General features: G+C 39.2%; 2 protein-coding genes across 2 annotated transcripts; one reads left to right on the top strand and one right to left on the bottom strand.

Annotated features, from left to right (window-relative positions):
• Positions 1 to 4350: 4350 nt before the first annotated feature.
• ppp1cab (protein phosphatase 1, catalytic subunit, alpha isozyme b) lies at positions 4351 to 11480 on the bottom strand. The gene is made up of 7 exons (XM_053510791.1): positions 11105 to 11480; positions 8872 to 9003; positions 8555 to 8785; positions 8249 to 8353; positions 7345 to 7568; positions 5129 to 5263; positions 4351 to 4628 (listed from the first exon to the last, which is right to left on the bottom strand). The coding sequence occupies exons 1-7, from the start codon at positions 11157 to 11159 to the stop codon at positions 4512 to 4514; spliced, it is 999 nt and encodes a 332-aa protein (XP_053366766.1). The 5' UTR covers positions 11160 to 11480; the 3' UTR covers positions 4351 to 4511.
• Positions 11481 to 14429: 2949 nt separating this feature from the next.
• Positions 14430 to 21958, top strand: pelo (pelota mRNA surveillance and ribosome rescue factor). Its single transcript, XM_053510787.1, has 13 exons — positions 14430 to 14623; positions 16247 to 16339; positions 16470 to 16620; positions 16737 to 16827; positions 16954 to 17117; positions 19507 to 19567; positions 19668 to 19829; positions 19923 to 19969; positions 20060 to 20133; positions 20234 to 20305; positions 20407 to 20481; positions 21193 to 21224; positions 21334 to 21958. Exons 1-13 carry the CDS (start codon positions 14583 to 14585, stop codon positions 21426 to 21428), a joined length of 1158 nt encoding a protein of 385 aa, XP_053366762.1. The 5' UTR covers positions 14430 to 14582; the 3' UTR covers positions 21429 to 21958.
• Positions 21959 to 23016: the final 1058 nt, after the last annotated feature.

Below are 23016 nucleotides of genomic sequence, written 5' to 3'. Positions count from 1 at the left end.
AGGTCTAGCGGAGTCCATGCCTCAAGGGGTCGAGGATGTTTTGGTGGCGACAGGGGGACCTACTTAATATTTGGTGGCACTGTAGTTATCCCAAGTCAAGTGGGCTTTTATTATCATTTCAACCATATACAGTTTAGTACGTAGTGAAACAGAACAGTTTTCCTCCAGGACCAAGGGTTTTTATGCTCTGTACTGTGTTCTGTTATTTTGCACAATCAAAAGTCTTGCTTTGACTCGAACGCCAATCGTAGATTTCACTTTCCTCGCCACTGTCCAAACTGCGAGGCAACCTTTCCAGTGTTAGAGGGAAGGTACTACATACAACATAAATTAACAAAACTAAGTAGCTAACAAACCTAATTAGCTGAATAGCTGAGACAAGAGAGATTGACATTTTGAAGTTAACAGAAAGCTATCTAAGTTCTATACAAAAGAGACAACATAAAGTGGACATGCAAATGCGACAAAGTGACAACAAGACCACATGACACATTTCAATACTTCGTGGTGACGAGGTAACGTCACCGTACCATTACCATTATTGAACAGCGGTTCAGTGGTGTACATGTAGCTTTTTCTTAAGGTGTGTTACTTATTACATTACATTGCGTTTTTGGACTAAATTTCCTACGGAACAAGTGAAACAGGGCAGCGAGGGCTTACATCAAGAATGTGCAAACAAGTAATAATAGGGCCGACACAGTCCTGATTCTTTTTTTTCTTTCCCAAAAATCCTGAGACTTTTTTACCCCAAAGGTTACCTCATTTGCTGCCCCATGCTGCTGTGAAAGACCAATTAACAAATCTGTCTTGGCTTTCCATATTCCCATTAGCCACACGTCCTGCATTTCAGGCATGCGGTATTAGCAGGGAAAAAAATCTTATCTCAACATATCAAGCTAGATTGTACGAAGGATGTTCAAATCAAACCCAGATTCATAATGCAAATTTCTGGTAAATGAAGGCGTTAAAGCGATAGACATTTACAGAAGACTCTAAGAGAGGACAATCTTAGCTGTAGTAAAACACTTGAATGGTGCAAACATTTTAAAAAAAGAATATCTGTGAATGGCAATCCTGGCTGAGGTGTCTCAGAGCCCTCTGCAGTCGTTCCCATTAACATTCAGCGAGTGGAAGGCTCTCAGGAAAGAAAGCACAGGTTTCATCGCCAAAGGTGTCCTGTTTTTGCAGGACGATGCACCACCTCATACTGTCTACTGCACCACTTGCACATTATAGGAAATTGGCTGGGAGTTACTGCCACATCCTTTCCACATGTTTAGGCCATTAAAGGAGTTCCTGGGAGGCCAGCTTTTCAGATGCTCCGACTTACTGAGAAAACTTTCTACCTTGATGGTGTACAAGCACTAGTGGAACACTGGGATGAGTGCATAATTGTAGCAGGGAATTGTATAGAGAAATAAAAGGAGTTTAAACCAGCTAAAATGTAGTTTTACCATCCCCCCACCATACCGAGAGGACTTAGGACAAGTCATGGCTGTCTTAAAACCCAAGGCCACGGTTGCATCATTATGAATTTTTCTCAAAATGGTATGGCATGGTACAGCGGCACAGTGGCTTAGTGGTTAGCACTGTCGCCTTGCACCTTCAGTGCGATTCCCAGCCAGGTTCCATTCCTGTCTCTGTGTACATGGAGTTTGCATGTTCTCCCCGTGCTTGGTGGGTTTCCTCCAGGTACGCCGTTTTTTTTCCCCACAGTCCAAAGACATGCAGATTGGGCTAATGAGTGTTCCCAAATTGCCTGTAGCGTGTGTGTGCCCTGCAATGTGCCGTGAGTACCTTGCCTCCCATCTCCCGGAATAGGCTTCAGGCCTCCTGTGACCCTGAATGCAGGATTAAGCGTTATAGACGGTGAGTGATATGGCATGGTTCAAGTTCAAGTTCAAGTTCAAGTAGGCTTTATTGTCATTACAACCATATACAGTTAGTACACAGTGAAACGAAACAACGTTCCTCCAGGACCAAGGTGCTACATGCAACATAAACTTACAACATAAATTAACAGAGACTGAGAGATTGGTGTGAGTCAATGTGTGACTATTGTTCGGACTCCAAATTGTCAAATTTCATTTACGACATCAACTACGTGATATAAAAGTGAGGAACCAAATCTCTGAATATCTTGAATATAATATATAACTGAATATCTTGCTTTGTGAGAGACAGGCAGGGGTGGGTGGCATTTCGCAACTGCAGGAACCCCAGCTTAATCTTGAGCTCAGGTTACAGAGTTTCACAAGTTGCCCTCGTGTTCATGGGTTTCCTCTCACCTCCCAAAATTGGGGACTCTAAAGTGCTACTACATGCGTGTGAACACATGGTGCCCCAAGATGGACTGGCATCCCATTCATGGTGTATTACTGAACCATTTCTGGTGTTCGCAAAAGTGACACACAACTCTTTACTATCTAGAGAAAATTGACACCAGTGTTCATCATGTAAAACCCTTCTGTCCCTCAAACATTTTATATTCGACTGTAATACTTTACTCCTGTGAGGAACTTGTTTTATTCTGTTGACAATCTTTTTTAAAATCTTATCTAGTTTTAATATTGAATAACAAAAACTGACTCAGCATGAATATAGCCTTAGAAACTGGCATGGTGTTAAAAAAGAAATTTATAGCAACCTTTACTTATCATATTCATGTATTTAACTGCAGGTCACCTTCAAAATTATGTAGTCTGCCACACACACCTTCCCCTTTATGAGGAACACATGTTTACATTGCACTGCAATGTTTTATACAGTGCAGTGCAAAATATTACGTAGATTTCGATCAAGGGCCATGTCGGGACATGTTCAGATCAAACATTAAAATGTGGAGAAACCGGTCGCTATAACGTTGGCCACAGAATTGTTTTTAAGTGTCAGAAACTTTGATAATTACTTTTTACAACTGTGGTGAGCTGAAAAGCATTTTGCTACATCAAGTGGTTAAAAAAAGTTAATGTAAGCGTTGAATTTTTTTAATAACTGAGATAAAAGTTTGTACCCACTCAGTACAATCTGTTTTCTCAGATTGTATAAAAACAGCTGTCTAAGAATTCTTACTTTGAACATAAATGTGTTTTTTTTATTAAATATATACAAGTTGTAATAAAAGGTTAGAAAATTTCTAATGAATGTAAACTCTTTATATTAAAAATGAGCCTGTTACTGTAGCACATCCAAACTCTGCACCCACAAAAAATTTTTGTGACACAACTAACTTTGCACACAATCATTAAGGATTGGAACCACCAAGGTTACAAAATCACGATACCCGGGTGCCAATTCGATTTGTATTGCGATTCCTTTAGTATCACAATTTTTTAAATAACCTAATTTATTATGATTTTTCTTTTTTATTCAGATTTTATTGCAACTCAAAACAAACTTAGCAAAGTCAGTTGCTCCTACCACACTGGATACTGTGCTGTCTGCCAACATGTGGAGAGTTGCAAGTAGAAAGTGCACCATCTGTAGGATTATAGAGGAACTGCAATATTTTTACCACATAAATTATTTGTATAATTTTTTTTTTTTCTTTCAGTGTGGCGATACACATACTACCACTTTGAAAAAAATCCAACACATAACCCAATCTTAATTGGGTTTACACCTCATGTGAAATAAAAAAAAAAAAAAACTAAATTCATGAATTCATTCTTTTAAGAGAATTGTCACTTTATTGTCCAAGTTCATGAATTACTACAAAACAAGGAAGAGGTTTTCTTATTCAAGTAATGCACTGTACAAATCTAATGCATCATGTACGATGATTACCGATTTTAACGTCTGATGATCCCTACTGAAAAAGACAGTAAAGCCGATTGCTCACATCAGTAAAGGAAGTAAACGTGAGGAGAGAAGCGAGAGACATTTTTGTACAAATGGGTCAGACTCGGCCCAGCCTGTGTAAAATTAGGAGTTCTAAGCTGAAGAATAAAAAGAACTCACACACTCAAACGCATTCGGTCCTAAACTCCAGCTCCCTGTATGCTGATAAAATAGGAAACATACACACTTCACATTTAAGAGTGGCAGTGATAAAACATACATACACACACGTGCATGCACGCGCGCACACAATTATAGCGATTGCTTCAGGAGATAAAGGTGTGTCGGACCCTGAGACTCAAGAGGGGAACAATTGCTTAGGTCCAATAAAAAAAAATTAAGAATAAAAATTAAAAAAAGTTTAAAATCCCTCAAAGGGACTTGTGTCTTTATTTCTATACATTTATGATGAAGTGAATGAAGGTAAAGTTAAATGGATACTGTAATCTCCCAAACATACACACAGTCTAAAACAGTATACCATCACACTCATAATTCATCAAATAAAAAACATTTACAGCAAGTAGAGAGAGAAATGTGAAGGATGAGGAATAAAAGGAGAGGTAGACTGAAGAAAAAAGGAGAGGAAGAGACAGTGTGTGTGTGTGTGTGTGTGTGTGTGTGCGCGCAAGAGAGAAAAAAATGAATGTGTTGTGTGAGAGTTTGTGTTATTTCTTGGCTTTGCCTCCCTTGGCAGCGTTTCTCGGGGGCGTGACAGGTCGGCCGGAGCCAAACGCTCCGGCACCGCTGTACGCTAACTGCTTCTTGTCGGCAGGCTTCAAGATCTGAGAAAAGGAAGGAGGGGGGGAGTGAGTTGGGATAGTTGTGTTAAAGTTTTTTCTTTTTAAAGAACAGTTTCAGTCTTCTTGTTAGATTTAACAAACTGATGTAGACAAATGACGAAACTAGCACAAGCAACCCTTTAGGAATCACGAGTAAAAACAGAATAACCTAAAACTCAACGCAACACTGAGCAAATCACTGAACAGGCTTTAGGTTATATGTAAATATTTGCATAAGCCAAACTGTACAAAATGTAAAAAGATCTCTTCAAAATATTTTAAGCAGTTTCCCTTCATCCCAAAAAAAAAAATGGAACAGCAGAGATGTTACTCTATGTCCACTAGGGGTCAGCGCAGAGCTCTATAAATCACACGGTTTTATACCCTCAACACACACACACACACAACGTGAAGGATGACTACTGCATACTTCTAGGCAACGTTCGCTCAGACCTTGGAAATGAAAATTCCTGCTTCATCGAATTCCAATAAAACATGGTTACCTGGAAGGAGCACATGAGCGTCTCGTCCACGCTCATCATGGCGCCGGCGTTGTCAAACTCGCCACAGTAGTTCGGGGCAGAGAAGAGCGTCACCAACTGCCGCTTTGCAAAGAACTCGTATCCATCCTCCACCACCTGAGACACACACACATGAAGCACTTAAACAGCATGCATTACCAACATTAGGGCTGCACAATTAATCTGAAAAAATAAATACAACCCGATCTTAATTTATACACACGTGATCTTATTTCTGAATAACAGAAAATCATGTGCATGTATTTTCCTGCACGACCATTAATTTCAATTCCAGTCAATCAGAGGCTAGAGGAGAGAGAAGAATAGCCAATCAGAAATTGGAGGCGGGTACATTTTGACTACCTGTTACTGATTGGCCCCTTTAGATGCTCTCCATGTCACCTCGATGCACATGCATAAAACTGTTCTTCTGTTTATGTTTAGCAGACAATATATACTTTAACATTGCAGGCATTCATTTATATTATTTTTATCAGTTAGGTAGGTAAATGTCTCTCTCTTGCTCTCTCTTTCACATGAAGATATCACAAGAATGATATCTTTCCCTGATTTTCATAATTAGTCGATGCAAATGACAGTCAGTATAATTTTCAAGTCATCAACCATTAGGGTATAGTTTGAATTTTATTGAACAAACCTCCTAATAATGTTTATTTTAAAAATTTAAAACTGAAAATGCATTGTTCCAAATTATTATGCACAACAGAGTTAAAATATTTTATAGGTAGTAAAGAACTAAAAATGGACTTTTGTTGAATTTGCAGATTTAGGAGGTCATATTTACTGAAATCAAAAACTATTTCAAATCAAAAACATCCTAACAAGGCATGTTACATCTTAACATAGGACCTTTTCTTTGATATCACCTTCACAATTCTTGCATCCATTGAACTTGAGTTTTTGGACAGTTTCTGCTTGAATGTCTTGCAGGATGTCAGAATAGCCTCCCAGAGCTGCTGTTTTGATGCGAACCACCTCCCACCCTCATAGATCTTTTGCTTGAGAATGCTCCAAAGGCAACAGGCCTCCCAGCTCTCTCCCCATGATTCTGGCCCAAAACATGACTCCTCGTTGTTGACGTCGCAGCCTTGTTGGGACATGGTGGCCATCTCTCAACCATCCATCCATCCATCTGAACCATCCAGGGTTGCACAGCACTCATCAGTAAACAAGACTGTTTAAAAACTTGTCTTCGTCTATGCCAGAGCCCACTGTAACCGTTTCAGCTTGTGAGCAGTGGTTAGGGGTGGCTGAATAGTAGGTTTATGCACAATTGCAAGGCTTTAAAGGATCCTACACCTTGAGGATCGTGGGACTCCAGAGGCACCAGCAGCTTCAAATACACATTTGCTGCTTTGTAATGGCATTTCAGCGGCTGCTCTCTTAATCTAATTAATTTGTCTTGCAGAAACCTTCCTCATTCTGCCTCTATCTGCACAAACCTGTCTGTGCGCTGAATTAGCCACAAAGGTCTTCACAGTACGATGATCACGTTAAAGTTTTCATGAAATATCTAATGTTTTCTTACTTTGTCCAAGGCATTGCAATATTTGATGCTTTTTGGCAGCAGAGAGATCCTTTTTTTTTTTCCTATATTGCTTGAAACCTGTGGCCTGCTTAATAATGTGGAACAACCTTCTTCAGTACTTTTCCTAAGTAATTATCATGGGTGTCGGAGATTCATTTCAGTGATCCAAAGAGCCCTGAGACACCACCATCCATGAATTTAATTTAAAAACTAAACATTTGATGTTTATGCCCCTTAAATCCAATTTGCATAATAACTTGGAACACGGCGTAAGCAATAAACTTTACACCGTAAATCAGGTATTTAATCACAATTTAACAACTTAATTTACAATTAATTTGCGATAATAATGATGATATAAACTAACATGTGGTGATAAAGTGCTGTAGTCGACCAAGTGTCCAAAAAGCAAAGGTGATATTTAGTTATTTTCATTTTTTCTTGTTAAGGTTCTATTTACTTTTATCAGTTGCTAAATTATTTACTTTAAACGCTCTAAAAGAATGAAAAGCTCAAAGAGGTTTGAGGGAATCATGATTCACATTTTATCAAGTATCGTGCAGCCCTGATCAATATCTAACTAAACAACTAATGTATGTATTCATCTTTATTTATATACACCTATATCTCAGGTGTTGGAGAATCAGACCTGATGTGCTCTGCAGATGAGGTCCATGTCGTGTTTGTGCAGGAACTTGGCAACAACATCAGAGCCAAAGGTGAAGGAGACGCCACGATCGTTTTCGCCCCAGCCTGTCACATCTTTATCAGGATCGGCCCAGAGCAGGTCACACAGCAGCCCCTGATCCGGCACGTCTGTGGGTCTCATCACACGCCGGATCTGCTCCATTGACTGCAGGTCCGGAGACAGGCCTGCACCACACACACACAGTTACAATAAAACTCCAGAAGAGTCTGGATAAGGATGAAACAAACTTTCGCTATAACTTTCAGCAGTTCATCATAGAAAGCCAGCTGCAAATGTCATGTGTAATGAGTTTGGCTTTAGTAAGTCAGAAAACATGAAGTCCTTTCCTGAATATGTACAATCATATTTTAGACAAAAATGTAAAATGTTATGGAATTAAATATTTTAATACTTGTTTAAAATTTGCAATACACAACGCTTAGATGCATCATACAAGCACCTCAATCTGCAGAAATTCACAAAGGAATGGCGATGTGTACAAAACACCATTCAAATCATGAGTTAGGGACTGGAGACAATCTCCTTATTTCAACAGCAGTCCTTGTACAATTTCATTGCTCACAATTTTCACCCTAGGACCCCTCCCATTTGATTTTAGTTTTTTCCCCTGCTCCATCCCAACCTTCGATTTATAAAAAACAGACATCCTTGCTATTAAAATAATAATAATAATACCACCTGCCTGAAGCTATTCCCAATAGGATTGCATGTAAATTATGCTGTCAGGCGAAGGGAAAGTATGCAAATAGTGTTACGATACAAGAGTGAGTAAGTCAGTTCTCTTAGGCAGCAGTGTGAGACAAGACTTCTAGCGACTCTTTAGTGGGGTTTAGGTTATACGTACCTCCATGGCAGCAGAAAATCTTCTCATCGACAATGGCTGCCACGGGTAAGCAGTTGAAGCAGTCTGTAAACGTCTTCCATAGTTTAATGTTGTAGCGTCTTTTACCTGCCATCAGAAACAAGCAGCGAGAAAAATGCAGATGAGAAACATTTCACTGGAAGTCTAACCAAATCACTTTTATTATTTGTTTATAATTTGTTAAAAAAGTTGACAGTGAACTGCTGCGAGAGTAATGAGAGAGACAGGTAATGAAGAGGAGCTTATCGTTAACCGACATGCTCAAATGTGGGGTGCAATCAGACTTACACTCATCGTAGAAGCCGTATATCCTGTTGATGGAGGCGCACTCATGGTTCCCTCTGAGCAGGAAAAAGTTCTCTGGGTATTTAATCTTGTAGGCCAACAACAAGCAAATGGTCTCTAAAGACTGCTTCCCTCTGTCCACATAGTCTCCCAAAAACAGGTAGTTACTCTCCGGGGGGTATCCGCCATACTCAAAAAGCCTGAGCAGGTCGTAGTACTGACCGTGGACATCGCCTGAGGACAAGAACGGGGGGCTTAAAATCACTTTGGAGCTGATGTAAACGTAGAAAGGATTTCAAGGGATTAGAATAAATGTTTACCGCAAATTTTCAGAGGTGCTTCCAGCTCGAGTAGAATGGGCTGGCTGAGAAAAATCTCCCTGGATTTGAGACACAGCCCACGGATCTCGTTCTCTGTCAGCTGCACATTTTTACCAGGTCTAGAGCCTTTCACTAGGGCAAAAAATAAATAAAATGATTTTAAAAAATATATATAAAAATTTAGAAATGACATTTTTAACCCATCTATCGACATACACATTCACTAATTAATGGATCCACCCCAATATTGTTTACATCATCTTTGTACTGTCAAGACCACTCTGTGACAACTTCACAGACACTCAAGTAGATTAAGAGCTGGGGAGCACAGTCACGGTCCTGAACAATGTGTGCAGTGTGTCAGGGTGCAACATCCTGCAAAAAGGGGCCACTGACTTTAGTGGAAACATGCCATGTAAGGGTGTAACTTGGTCTGTAATAGTGTTTAGGTCAGTGGGAAGTGTCAAATGAACATCCACATGAATACCAGGCCCCAAAGTTATTTAGCAGCCATCCACATGATTTTTTTTTTTTTTTAAGTAAGGAGAAAAAACTAATTTATCAGACCAGGCCCCCTTCCTCTGTTGCTTCATGGGGCAGTTCAGATGTTCACCAGTCTATAGCTACACAGCTACACACACAGCAATCTGCAGCGTGTGGGTGTGTGTTCTGACACCTTTCCTGGCCACCATTTGCTAGTTTTGGAGTTGTACTGGCCCAGTTCAGGGACCACAATTTGGCCCACATCAAAGTCATTCAGATCCTCACACCCATTTTTCCTGTTCCCAACACAATAACTTAAAAACCCAACTGTTCATTTGCAACCTAACTGACAGTTGTCAGGCATTATAACAAGATAATCAGTGTTATTCACACATTAACTATATGGACAAAAGTATTTGCCCAAACGTGCAATGATATCATATCCAAATATACGTCATACTTCAATATGTAGATGGTCACTCTTCTTGGAAGAGCATCCACAAGATGTTGGAGAGTTTCTGTGGGAATTCGTGCCCATTCATTCTGCAGAGCCTTTATGAGGTCAGGCACTGATGTTGGACGATAAGGCCTGGCTCACAATCTCTGTTCCAGTTCATCCCAAAGGTGCTCGAGAGGGTTGAGGTCAGGGCTCTGTGTTTGGGCTGGTCGAGCTCTTCCACACCGACCTCATCAAACGTGTCTTTAAAGTCTTTGCTTTGTGCACTGGGGCACAGTCATGTAGGAATAGAAAAGGGCCTTCCCCAAACTGTTGGCACAAAGTTGGAGGTTGGAGGGGAAAAAGGGGCCTGATTGAAACACTTGAACTGAATAACAAGTTTGGCCAAATACTTTTGACCATATAGTGTATTTTATCTGTACATATAACAAAATTGTAAAATTGGTGTGTCTGTACATGAAAGAGAGGCTACTTTGAAATTTAAATGGAAAACAACCTTACATTATTATTTTTTTTATGTTAGTTTAACTCAAAATTCAACAGATGACGCTGTACATTTTTTAAAATATGAGTGAGCAATTGAAATTTACTTAAACATGACCTCACACCTCGTGATTCCGCACACTTCGCAGTAACCCGCAAATTTTTTTAGTTCAGTCCAGGATTTAACAGATGGTGCTGTATATTTTTTTTTTAAACACACTTTTGAGTGTGCAATTAAATTTCATGCTAACAAAGTAGAGAGTACATCTAGTGCGTTTGTACATAAAACACATTATATAATAATGAATTTTAATAATATATATGATAAAAAGAGACATGACTAACGGACCAGCCAATATGATATCATGAAATCTGGGTAATGATTCAATTTGATTTGTACTGCATCACTGTTTTATAAATACCCCAATTAATTATATATTTTTTAGATTTGGTTACAATTCTAAACAAATTTGGCAAATAATTCGCTCCTACCACACGGGGCGCTGTGCGGCCTGACAATATTGGGGGAATAGGTTGGAGTGCACCACCTGCAGGATTATAGTGAAACTGCAACATTTTACCACTTTAAAAGATATACAAATTTAAAACAAGCTTTATTGAAAAAAAAGATAAGTCATGAATTGTTAGACCATATTCGTCAATTATAAGTTATAATGCCATAAGCTGCCATATTTCTGTCGAGTAGGCTAAAACTCAGCCTGGATGTGGCTAGGTGTATAAAGCTAGGGAAGGACGGGAGAAATGGGGGGAAAAGCGAAGGTTATAAAACCACGCAGAAGGGCTACTTACCTTCTAAAAGACGCTGGATGACAGAATCGATGTTTAATTTGTCGGATTCGGTCATATTTGTTCTGTGGGTTTGTTTTATTTTTCCCTCTGTCCCAAAGATTTTGCCACAGAAGTTAGCTGCAAGCTAACCTGCCAGCAACAGGAGGAAGCTTGCGCACACCCGGCCTCGCGCTCGCTCTCTTTCTCACGATATACGACTAGAGCGGAATATAACTACACACAGTTACAGTTAATAACCCCGATTCACTCACAGCACTAATGAATGTTCAACTAAAATAAACAAGTTCTGTCGTTTTCACTAGTTCCGTACTATCCGTATTTAAAAAAAAACAGCGCCGTCGGCTTTACCAAGCGCGTCAAGACCGCTTCCGGTTTCACCTACCGCTTTAGGGCTCTCTGTGGCTGCGTCACTTCCGGTTACGTCACGTCACTGTCGTTGCTCCCATTGTTTCGCCATATGATGTGATATAGATATTTTAATATATACGTATAATATATATAAATATATAAATGAAGTAATTTATATATAATATATATCTATTTATTTTATTATTTGTCAATACTTGGAATATATATAAGTTTTCACCCTAAGCTATTAGAACATTTATTTAAGTCATATGGGATAAATGTTTTGTTTCTACATCTTATATGGTCCTATATATATATATATATATATATATATATACACACACATACATATACAATAATACTGTTGAGCATGTTCTGCTCTCGTGCAGGGGATACGATAATATATGCAGGAGAGGATGAATATGGTGGCACAGCTCCAAGAAATAGGGAGGGTAAAATGCGATGTTAAAGAGTCTCAGGGAAGGAAGCATTTAATTTTGACTGAACTGGAAAGTCGGCTAAAAAGGTTAAGGACTGAGAGATCTATACGTGGTGGTGATGCAGCTTACAGAACTCCAACTGAAGATGAAAAGTGGTACTTAGAGGAATCGTGTCGATAAGAATGTATGTGTGGAAGTGCCCGGATAAAGCAGACAAAGTGTTTAAAATAAGTCAAGACAAGATCATGGAAATTATAAGGAAGGATAAGTAGGTAATGTAACCTACTGGATTCATGCCGCTGTTGAACAACATAGAAGAAGAAGATCTTCTCAAACTCACAAAATACGACTAAAATTTAATAATAATAATAATCTTGCGGTGCTGTTGGTGTGAGAAAATATTTAATTGTATGGTGGCCTGAAAAAGGAAATTTCTGTTACATGCCTAACTTTATTGTTTTCCAATAACAGCATGTCTCCAAGTCGTCAGTTTTTAATTAAATGATATTTAATTACTGAAGACTGACTTCTCACTTTCTCTTTTTATTTCTCTATCTCTTACTTTCTGTCTGTCCCTCTTTCAAAAATCAAAGATGACCAACCATGCAAATTGTACAAGAAAGCACAAAAAGTGTTAACCTCCTTGTCATGAAGATGTTGTAAAACATAAAATGCTTTATCCGCAACTGTTCTAAAGCACTGACACTGGAGACTCCTTGCACATGTTACATAAATAAAAAGTTAGGGTATGTGAACTCGTCTGCTTTATCCGGCACTTCCACACACTCTTAGTTTCTCGACACGTTTCCCACTCAGCATCTAGTTGGAGTTCTGTAAGTTGCATCACTGCCACCTATAGATCTCTCTCTCTCCTCAAAGTCCCTTTCCGGTCAACTTTCCAGTCCAGTTCTTAAAAACAATATTAAATGCTTCTTTCTCTGATCAGCTGTGCCGTCATACAGCATCCACATTTCCTGCATATATTTCCTGCACGAGAGCATCACGTGTGCATGTTCTCCTTGCACTTTTTGGGTTTCCTCTGGGTAGTCTGGTTTCCTCCCATAGTCAAAAGACATGCATGTGTACCCTGGGTTGGATTATCGGCACCCTGTCCAAGGAGTGTACCGCAACTTGTTCCCAAAGTTTCCTGGTACCGGCTCCAGGCTTCCCGGGATTCTGAACCGTGTAAGCGTAGTAGAGAATGTAAGTAAGAGTGGGTACTGCATATTTTATACCCTTCGGACTATCCTGGTGCCCCGCTTCTGGTTGGAGATCTCATCAAATGGATGCCCCGTGTGTCTCTTTGGGATGCTTCTCATGTCTGGCTATGGTTCTCTCTACCTAGAGGACGGTTCTGGCCTCGACTGGTGTTGGCAGCTGTTCCTCTGCCGACTTGACTGTTCAATAGTTCAGAACTGGAACTTTGTACAAGTCTACCTGAGTTTTCAATAACTAACTGGACTCCATATTAATTAACATTAACTGTTATGCTGAACTGCCTGCCAACTACCACACTGTATAAATGCAGATCAATTCCTGCTCTCTGTTTCACCCAGATGAGGATGGGTTCTCTGTTGAGTCTGGTTCCTCCCAAGGTTTCTTCCTACTACCATCTCAGGGAGTTTTTCCTCGCCACTGTCGCCCTTGGCTCACTCACCAGGGACTATCTGACCATTTTGATTCATACACATTCACAATCCATACAAACTTAAATAATTATTTTGATTATGTAAAGTTGCTTTGCGACAATGACAATTGTAAAAAGCGCTATACAAATAAAATTGAATTGAATTGAATATTGTGGTAGTTTTGTTGGGGCACCGGTGGCTTAGTGGTAGGTTTCTCGCCTGGGTCCGATTCCTACCAAACGCCCCAAACCCCAGCCGCTGGTCCCAAGCAACAAAGAAAATAGGAAGGTTCCATGAGGAAGGGCATCCGGCGTAAAAACCTGTGCCAACTTATTATGATAATTTTGTTCAGACAAAAAAAGAATGTAATACATTTACATTTACATTTAGGCATTTGGCAGACGCTCTTATCCAGAGCGACTTACATTTTTATCTCATTACACATCTGAGCAGATGAGGGTTAAGGGCCTTGCTCAAGGGCCCACCAGTGGCAACTTGGTGGTTGTGGGGTAATACAGTGAGAATATTTAAATGTTATTTCAATTATTTTTAAAGCAGTAAGTTAGTTTGCTTGGCATATATTAGTAGCTGAAATTAACCAATAATAATAATAATAAACAACGATAACAAGATGGCGCCTTTAATTTCTGTTTATTGTTTTTTTTATATATTTGTTGTTTTGTATACTTATACATATACACTGTAAATATTATTAAGATTTGCCTAGTATACATCTGCGAAATAAAATCATTGATGTATTTACTGTTTTCTTTTAATTAATTAATTCATTCATTCATTATTTTATTTATTTATTTATTTAATAAAAAACATTTAAAACCGGTTATACAGGCGAAGTCTCACTTCCTGCTTCCGGCTTCCGGTTTTGGTGACGCATCCGGATGACGCAACACGTCAGCGCCAGTAGCTGGTGATTGAATCAGAAGCGATGGCCGGGATGAGCGGGGCAGCGCGAGCGGTCTGAACCATGAACACACGGAGCGAACGCGCTTGAAATAAACACACACCGCTTTATTACAGACTGACGGAGACACCGGACAGAGCATGAAGCTGGTCCATAAAGACATCGAGAAGGATAATGCCGGGTAAGTGGGGCTGAGGGAGCGCGCGAGGACGCGTCCAAATACACACCGAGTGCACTAGATCAAGTGCACTGATCCACACACAGCTGTTACCTGATCACTTCCTCATCACACACACACACACACACACACAGTTACATTAGAGGTGGGAATCATCAGTCACCTCCTGGTACGATATTATCGCCTCGATACCATAAGTGTCACGGGTTTATAATTATAAATGATTATATAATTATAAATATCTCAGTTCAATATCACCCCCCCCCCCCTATTCTCCTCACAATATTCAATCTTTATAAATGTTTAAGGAGTAATTAAATACACCGCGTTCCTTATAACATTGTTCTTCTCACCTAAACCTCCAGCGCAGCGTTTAAACACTACAAACTAACTTCAGGTCTCAGAGTTTAACATTTAACTTCAGATTAAACACAAAGCTGCTGTTACTGAGTCATCCACTCTCTGTCATCCACCATCTTTATTATTATTATTATTATTATTTCTAAACAATCGTAGCAAATAGTTCACTTCCACCGCACAGGATGAAAGTGTGTAAATAGTTCAGAGAGCGCCACCTGTAGGATCATAAAGGAACTCCACTGGGCCGAGCGGCTGTCAACAATTGAGTCAAACATGGAGTAAGAGACTAATCCTCTCACAGAGTTTGGAAAAACTCGTGAGTGAGTGATTTCTGATATTGTGACGCCATGAAAACGCGTCTCTGTTGTGCCACTTGGAAGCTTCGAGAATCGTTTATATCTGAGGCCAATCAAACTGCAAACCAGTTCATCGATCTCCATAACTAATAGTTTTTATAAAAATCGATTTTGAGGTCCGTGTGGAGATACATGAATCAGCACACACACACAAAACAATCGCGTTTCATAACTGATTTTTTTTTCGCCATCTGTACTAGAATGTACAGTGACATATTTGACCTAATCTAAATACATTATTGTCAAATGTTGTCCTTATAAGGTGTATAGGGTGAGAATGATCATATTTATATTATCTATCTATCTGTGTGTGTATATATATATATATATATATATATATATATATATATATAATAAAACTGTAAAGTGGGCGTGTCTGTATGTTGAACATACCTGTGAAAATTTGATTGGACGTAAGATGAGTAACAGAACACACTGAGATTTAAGTCGGTTTGTTTGTGCACTAAAAACTACTGAATGGCTTTAATGGGGTTTTTACAGGTGTTCTGTCCGAGCTTGAGGTAACACATCGTTCATATTATACTGTAAATATGATGTAGTTTTTATACTGCGATGAAGCAATGTACTGAGAGGATGTACTGCTTTGAAATTTCAATAGAAAACGCCTTTTTTCCTAAAAAAAAAAAATCAACCTTAAAAATATCGCTTTACTTCATCTCAAAATTCATCAGATGGAGCTGTAAACTTACGTACTGTACGAGTGTGCAATTAAATTCCTCTCTAACGAAGTCGCAGCCACGGCTTGTCTAACATATAAGCTACACGCATAGGAAGTAGGGAGTTAGTTGGGACTGAGCCGGTGTAGTGCACTCGCATAATAAACAGGAAGCTGTTTGAGACTGATCCTGGATCATCCTAAAGCCTTTAACGATGTTTATGTCTGTGTCAGTCAGGTGACGCTGATCCCCGAGGAGGCCGAGGACATGTGGCACACTTATAACCTGATACAAGTGGGTGACAGCCTCAGAGCCTCCACCATCAGGTACTGCAGTGCCAAGGGCGCACACACACAAACACACACATACACACACAGGGTACACTTTAATACTTTAATAAGGTTCTTATTAATTTAATCAGTTCTTTATTTAAAATCCTGTTTGTGTCCCGAACAGGAAAGTGCAGACAGAGTCGTCTACAGGCAGCGTGGGAAGCTCGCGAGTACGTACCATGCTCACCATCTGCGTCGAGACCATCGACTTTGACTCGCAGGCGTGCCAGCTTAGAGTCAAAGGCACCAACCTCGAGGAGAACCAATACGTCAAGGTCTGGATTGTGTTCATGAATGTCTGGATTCACAGGATGGTGTAAAGAGTAAAGAATTCACTTCCTCTTTCGTGTGTGTGTGTTTGATGCGATGTCCTGTGTCTCTCACTGATCAGATGGGTGCCTACCACACCATTGAGTTGGAGCTGAACAGGAAGTTCACCCTGGCTAAGAAAGTGTGGGACAGCATAGTTCTCGACCGCATCGGTACCTTACACGCACGTCTCCTGTTTCTCTGTGAAATAATTTTACAGTACATTTTTATGACTAATCAGTTTTTAAATATATATTTTTAGTAATACTTCGGTCCGATTTTGACCTCTGACCCCACAGACCAGGCGTGCGACCCGGCGCAGAAGGCAGACGTGGCGGCCGTGGTGATGCAGGAGGGTCTCGCCAACCTGGTGCTCGTGACTCCGGCCATGACGCTGCTGAGAGCCAAAGTGGAGATCAATATTCCACGCAAGAGGAGGGGAAGCTGCGCTCAGCACGAAAAGGTAAAGCGCAGAAGCGAACGTGGAGGAGAACCTGCTTTCCTCCGGGTGTCTTGGACATTTTTGTACAAGAGCTGTGGATGATAGAAGGGTAAATGTACGCGCTAAATGAAAATACAGGGGGAGTCCCCAACTTACAAACATCCCAGTTAAGAATTTTCGCAGATATGAACAGACCACGGAAATAAATAAGAAAAGTAGCTCACGTGTGTTGTACAAATAATATACAGTGCGGTGCATCAGATACCAATATTTACAATTATGTACAATATTTTTAGTGTGTAAGTAAATGTATAAAATGTCTAAAGTATGCTGTAGTGTGTGTGTGTGTGTGTGTGTATGTGTGGGTGGGTGGGAGAAATGAGTCGGCCTCACCAGTTTCAATGAATCAGCCCGTGAGCACGATGATAGAAAATGTCTGTCCTGTAAATCTGTCCTGATGGTGAATAATAATAATAATTCGCATTAAAGATTCGTTCAAAGAGAACCAATAATGAAGGACCCATCACTAGACAGGATTGAGGGAACCTCTCATCAACTGTATGTTGATAAACTCTGAATTAATTGCAAAATATCTCCATTATAGTGGGAAATAGAGTTGACTAGTAATACAGTAATGACGTCTTCCAGAGCAGCGCTGTCCCTTTTATTTCCATCATGAAAAAAATCTACAGTGTAACATGTGCTGTTTATATCAGGTTTTGCATGACCATGAAAATCCTGGAAAAATCCTCTAGTTGTCCACTAGTCCAGTGTACTCGGTTAGAGGACTGGGTGTGACACATGACCCTCCTCGGACTGCATTTACATGACAGAGAGCAGCAGATGATGCGGGAGAGATATAGATACTGTAGCATAGCGTAAAAAATTATAATCTGAAATAGAAAAGTAACAAAAACAATTCATAACAATTCACAGTATCTGAGTACAAAGGCTTAGCATTTCCCTCCCCATCATCAGAAGGTTATACTGTATACAGGGGGATATAAAACACCTTCGCCAGATGTTCAAGCTGTCAGAAACTGGATGCTGTGCAACATTAGTGTGACTGTGGTCTTATATTTGGGCCTCATTCCCGAACAAAGCATTTTTATTTTAAGGGTCTTTTTTTCTGCCACTGACAAAATCTCACCTGGGACATTGGACATGTCCATACAATAAAACAACCCAAACAATAACCTCAGTACTAGAACACGTACTGTATTGTTACTTAAAAATCACCCGGCCAAGACACAGACTTCACATTCCGCGATGATTAAACAGTAGTATAAGTGGGTTGGAAAACCACCCAAATCTGGCAACAATGCTCACTTAACTTTGTACAGTTTTTTTTTCTTTTGTGGACTTTCTTGCTTTGAGTATTCCTAAAGTTATACAAGTAATAAATGCAAAGCAACATTATATTCGGATAAAAAAAAATTTTGATCCATGACTTAAAAAATGCAAAACTGTACAAAAAAATCTAAACTGTGAGTTTTTATGATCGGTTGCATGTGTGGCAGCGTTACCCAAAATGAACAAATCTGCTTACTTATAAATATCTATCTATATATACACAGTGGAATCCCGGATTGTGATTAACGCGGAACAAGTCTTGGTTTACGTGCACCGAGTATCATGTATCACGCATGCGCTTCTTGTTTTGACGCCGAGCGTCACGTGATTACAACTAAGCCAACGGTTTCTTTCTCTCTGCTCTACACAGAGACATTATTTTTAAAGGTAAAGTGCAGGTTAATTTGTTTTATTTTTACTTTACAGCAGGGATTTCGTTAGTATGTTGTTCACGCGTGTGTCAGAGAGGTTTCTTGTTAATTTTTCTGATAAAACAGTGTTTCCGTTAATGTGTGTGTGTGTGTGTGTGTGTGTTGTTTGAAACTCAAATAAGAGAGGAGGAAGAGTTAGAGAGTAAGACGAGAAGGGGGTGGGGTCATTCCTCCTCTCCTCTTACTTTAGCTTCACACACAAACACATGCAGTGTGTGCGCTCACAAACACTTATCTGTCTGGATTTATTTTACCTTTTTTTTTTAAAGGTAAAGTGCAGGTTTATATGTTTTATTTTTACTTTATATTTTTTTATTAACTATTTTTATGTATTAATTTTTGGGGGGCTGTGGAACGAATAATCTGAGTTTCCATTATTTTTTATGGGAAAATTCGCTTTGATTTTCGCTTACAGAACAAATTATGCTCGCAGTCTAAGCTTCCACTGTATATATATATTTTTTTTTACTGATTTTTTTATTCTAAAGCCAAAAAAATTAATAGAAGAGGATATCAGGCTTCTGAAAGCAGTAAAATATTAAAGCTCATTACCATAACTGTGACTCTTCTTTTACAAAATCTTCACTAATCACTAATCCCATGCTTCTTTTTCCTTTCCTTTTCAGGCGCTGGAGCGATTCTACGACGCTGTCATGCAGGGAATTCTGAGACACTTCAACTTTGATGGTAAGACTTTTATTTATTTATTTATTTTTTTTAAAAAAACGAGCATCAAACCTGTTCCTGTATTCCATGTGTTCATCCTCCTTTCTCCCCCTCCCCCCAGTGGTGAAGTGTGTCCTGGTGGCGAGTCCAGGTTTCGTTAAGGATCAGTTCATGTCGTACCTCTATAAAGAAGCGGTCAGGCAGGAGTGCAAGGTTCTACTGGAGAACAGGCCCAAATTCATGCTGGTGCACGCATCATCCGGCCACAAGTACTCTCTCAAAGGTTAGCAGAGACACTTCAATTCAACTGGGGGGGAAAATCACCAGTATTAATTCATTGTAAAAAAAATTTTATGTTTGATTTTTGTTTCCACAGAGGTTCTGTCTGATCCGGCCGTCACGAGTCGTCTGTCTGATACAAAGGTCACTCATCCTCTGGGTTCTGGTTAATTCAGAGTGTAACTTTATTTTATAATAAAAAAAAAGTGTGTGTGTGTGTTTGTGTGTGTGTAGGCTGCAGGTGAAGTGAAAGCTTTGGAGGATTTTTACAAGATGCTGCAACACGAACCTGATCGAGCTTTCTACGGGTCAGCCTGCATTTTACCCTCCTACTCTCTAGCTCTGTTATTATTATTATTATTATTATTATTATTATTAGGAATTAATTTGTGAAATTTTCCACACCAGGCTAGCACATGTGGAAAAAGCGAGCGAAGCGTTAGCCGTCGATATCCTGTTGATCAGCGACCAACTGTTCAGGTGAAGCACGGCTAACGATTTAGCATGGAAAAACACCTGTACGCGGTTTAACCGTTTAATTATGATGTCATCAGTTTGGTCCTTGTGTCTTTGTGGTTTAGACATCAAGAAATCGCTACTCGGAGCCGATACGTGCGGCTTGTGGATAACGTGAGGGACAACGGCGGGACAGTCAGGTATATACTATGTTTTATGTTTGTAGTGAGATTTGTTGGCACTGACTTCCATAGCAGGTCCTGATCAGAGGACGATGATGGACACGGCTGAGCCGAAGAATGCTACGATGCTCCAGAGGCGTTCTCTCGAAACATCACATTATGCACCTCCTAATCGTGATACAAAATTTAAATGCTTGTTTAACGAGGAAACTTTCCAACATACTGTCGCTATCTATATCAATAGACAACAATTCATGTTACAGTTGTTGCTATGGCGACGGCTTTTCACCTCCGCTCTTCTTGCTTTTGACGAGCCTGTTCCTTTACTGCAACATTCTCATTCAGCTTATTAAGATCATTTCACATTTTTGTCAAGTGAAATAAATGATGGTAAATACGCAAACCAGGAAACCTTTTACTTGTGATGTGTTGCCATGGTTACGCAGAACAAAGACTTTAGGGATCATGTTTCTGAGTAGATCTATGATGATATTTGGACATGATTATATTTTCTGTAAATGACGTTAGCTTTAGTTTTTGAGAGTTTCTCCTGTTCCTCTGGTCTTTAATGGTGAATGTTCTTGTATCCCTAATTTAAAGTTTAAATCTCGGCTATAGATAATCTGAAAACCTGTTTATTATTTAAATAAAAATGAGAAAATTCTGAATAGTTTGTTCGTGTATCATACATTTTTAAACTTATTTATGTTTTCCTTTACTTCTCTAAAGGATATTTTCAAGCTTGCACGTTTCAGGGGAGCGTAAGTTCATCACTTTTCATTTATTAAAAAAGTAAACCACCAATAAATGTATCCTCTCCGCCTGTCTCTCTGTCTGGTTGGATCTTATCTCTCTCCCTTTCTCTATCAGAACTAAATCAGCTCAGCGGCGTGGCAGCCATCTTGCGCTTCCCGATCGCAGATGTCTCTGATGGCGAAGAAGGCAGCAGCTCTGATGAAGACTGACGGGAGAGAAACTCGCAGGGCGTCCGGGATGATCTCTAACACCATACACACCTCACGAACGTGTTAAAACAGCTACTCCATCATAAGAACAGCATGATGAAATGTGCCTTTAATGCCTATGTGGTCCAATGATACCAAGGACTGATATAGTGATATATTGGTATCACAGTATAAAGAAATATCCAACAGGATTTTTTTTTTTTTTTTGGCAGTGATGTACACAAATCATAGACTTTATTTTGTGTCATAACATGAATAACGCAATACCACCAAGAAAATAAACCAAGAATGAATCAATATTTATTTTCACTTAAAATCAGCCACCATTTAAGGGAAAAAACCCTTTGCTTAGCCTAAATCTTTAAAAACCTCAGTAATAAGAGGGATTTCATTTACCTGGATTTTTTACGGTGCCAAAGGAAAGAAACCGAAAGAACAAATTTAGATGTAGCTTTTGTTTTAATTTCAATTGTAAATAATACAAATGTGTTACTCTCATTAAAACAGCTGCAGCGTTTCAAAAGCATAAAGATGTCTTGTTGGATTTCTTTTTGTCCATTAACAATGTAATTGTGAAGTACATACAGTACAGTGGAGGAAATAAGTATTTGATCCCCTAAAGATTTTCTAAGTTTGCCCGCTTACAAAGAAATGAAGGGTCTAAAAGTTTTATTTGATCTGCTTTGAAATGCAACTTAATTCATAGCATTTGTATCATGTGCTTTTCCGGATTTTTGTTTGATATTCTGTCTCAATCCTTTACCATAAACCTATAATAAAAATGATAGACCCTTCATTTCTTTGTACGTGCCTTTAATAGATTTCCCAGCCAGCTATTTAACAGTGGTGAAGATTATGAACTTTATTACGTACTGTATGCCCTCAAAGTTTCCCAGAATTCAGTCAAATCAGCATGTTGGTTGATTGATTAGCTGTTTGAACTGTTGTTGAACTGATAAGCAATAAGCAGTGAGGAATTACTTTTTTGTAAAATTTTAAGCATTTGAGAAATCCTGTCATGTTAGCCGGCTAAGTGTTAGCAAAGAGGAATATAGAAATTTGTGAATATTTAAAATCTCCCAATTTCTGCCAAATTATCGCAGTTAGCGAGCTAGCTTTGAACAAAAATGTTGATAATGAATATTATATAATAATAATAACAATTAACTGTCAACTTTGTGCAAGAAATGTGGTCATAAAAAAAGGGAAATGGGTGAAGTTGCATGGAACAGTAAAAACCTGTGTTTAACTGAGAAATTTTTACACACACAGTGTGATGAGAATGCACAGGACTGGAACTAAACAGCTGTGTGTCCATAAAAATAAAATACTTGTTAGAGAGACTCATCGAAAAAAAAAAAGGGTTAAGTTTTGCACACTCTGAGTTAATTACAACGGAAATTAAGTTTTACCGACTCAAACCAAGAACAGGATGCACGTCTAAGTTATTACTTTATTTCATAATGTTTCATTAATGAACTTCGCCGAAAATAACACAAACACTTTATCATCTTTATAAACACTTCACACCCTCATTACATGTTTGTCATTTAAGACAGTCTTGGTTTTTAATTTGGAGAATAGATGT

This window comes from Clarias gariepinus, chromosome 14 (assembly GCF_024256425.1).
Source record: "Clarias gariepinus isolate MV-2021 ecotype Netherlands chromosome 14, CGAR_prim_01v2, whole genome shotgun sequence".
NCBI lineage: Eukaryota > Metazoa > Chordata > Actinopteri > Siluriformes > Clariidae > Clarias > Clarias gariepinus.
The sequence above is the reverse complement of the archived record's forward strand: the minus strand, read 5'-3'. Positions and strand labels throughout refer to the sequence as shown.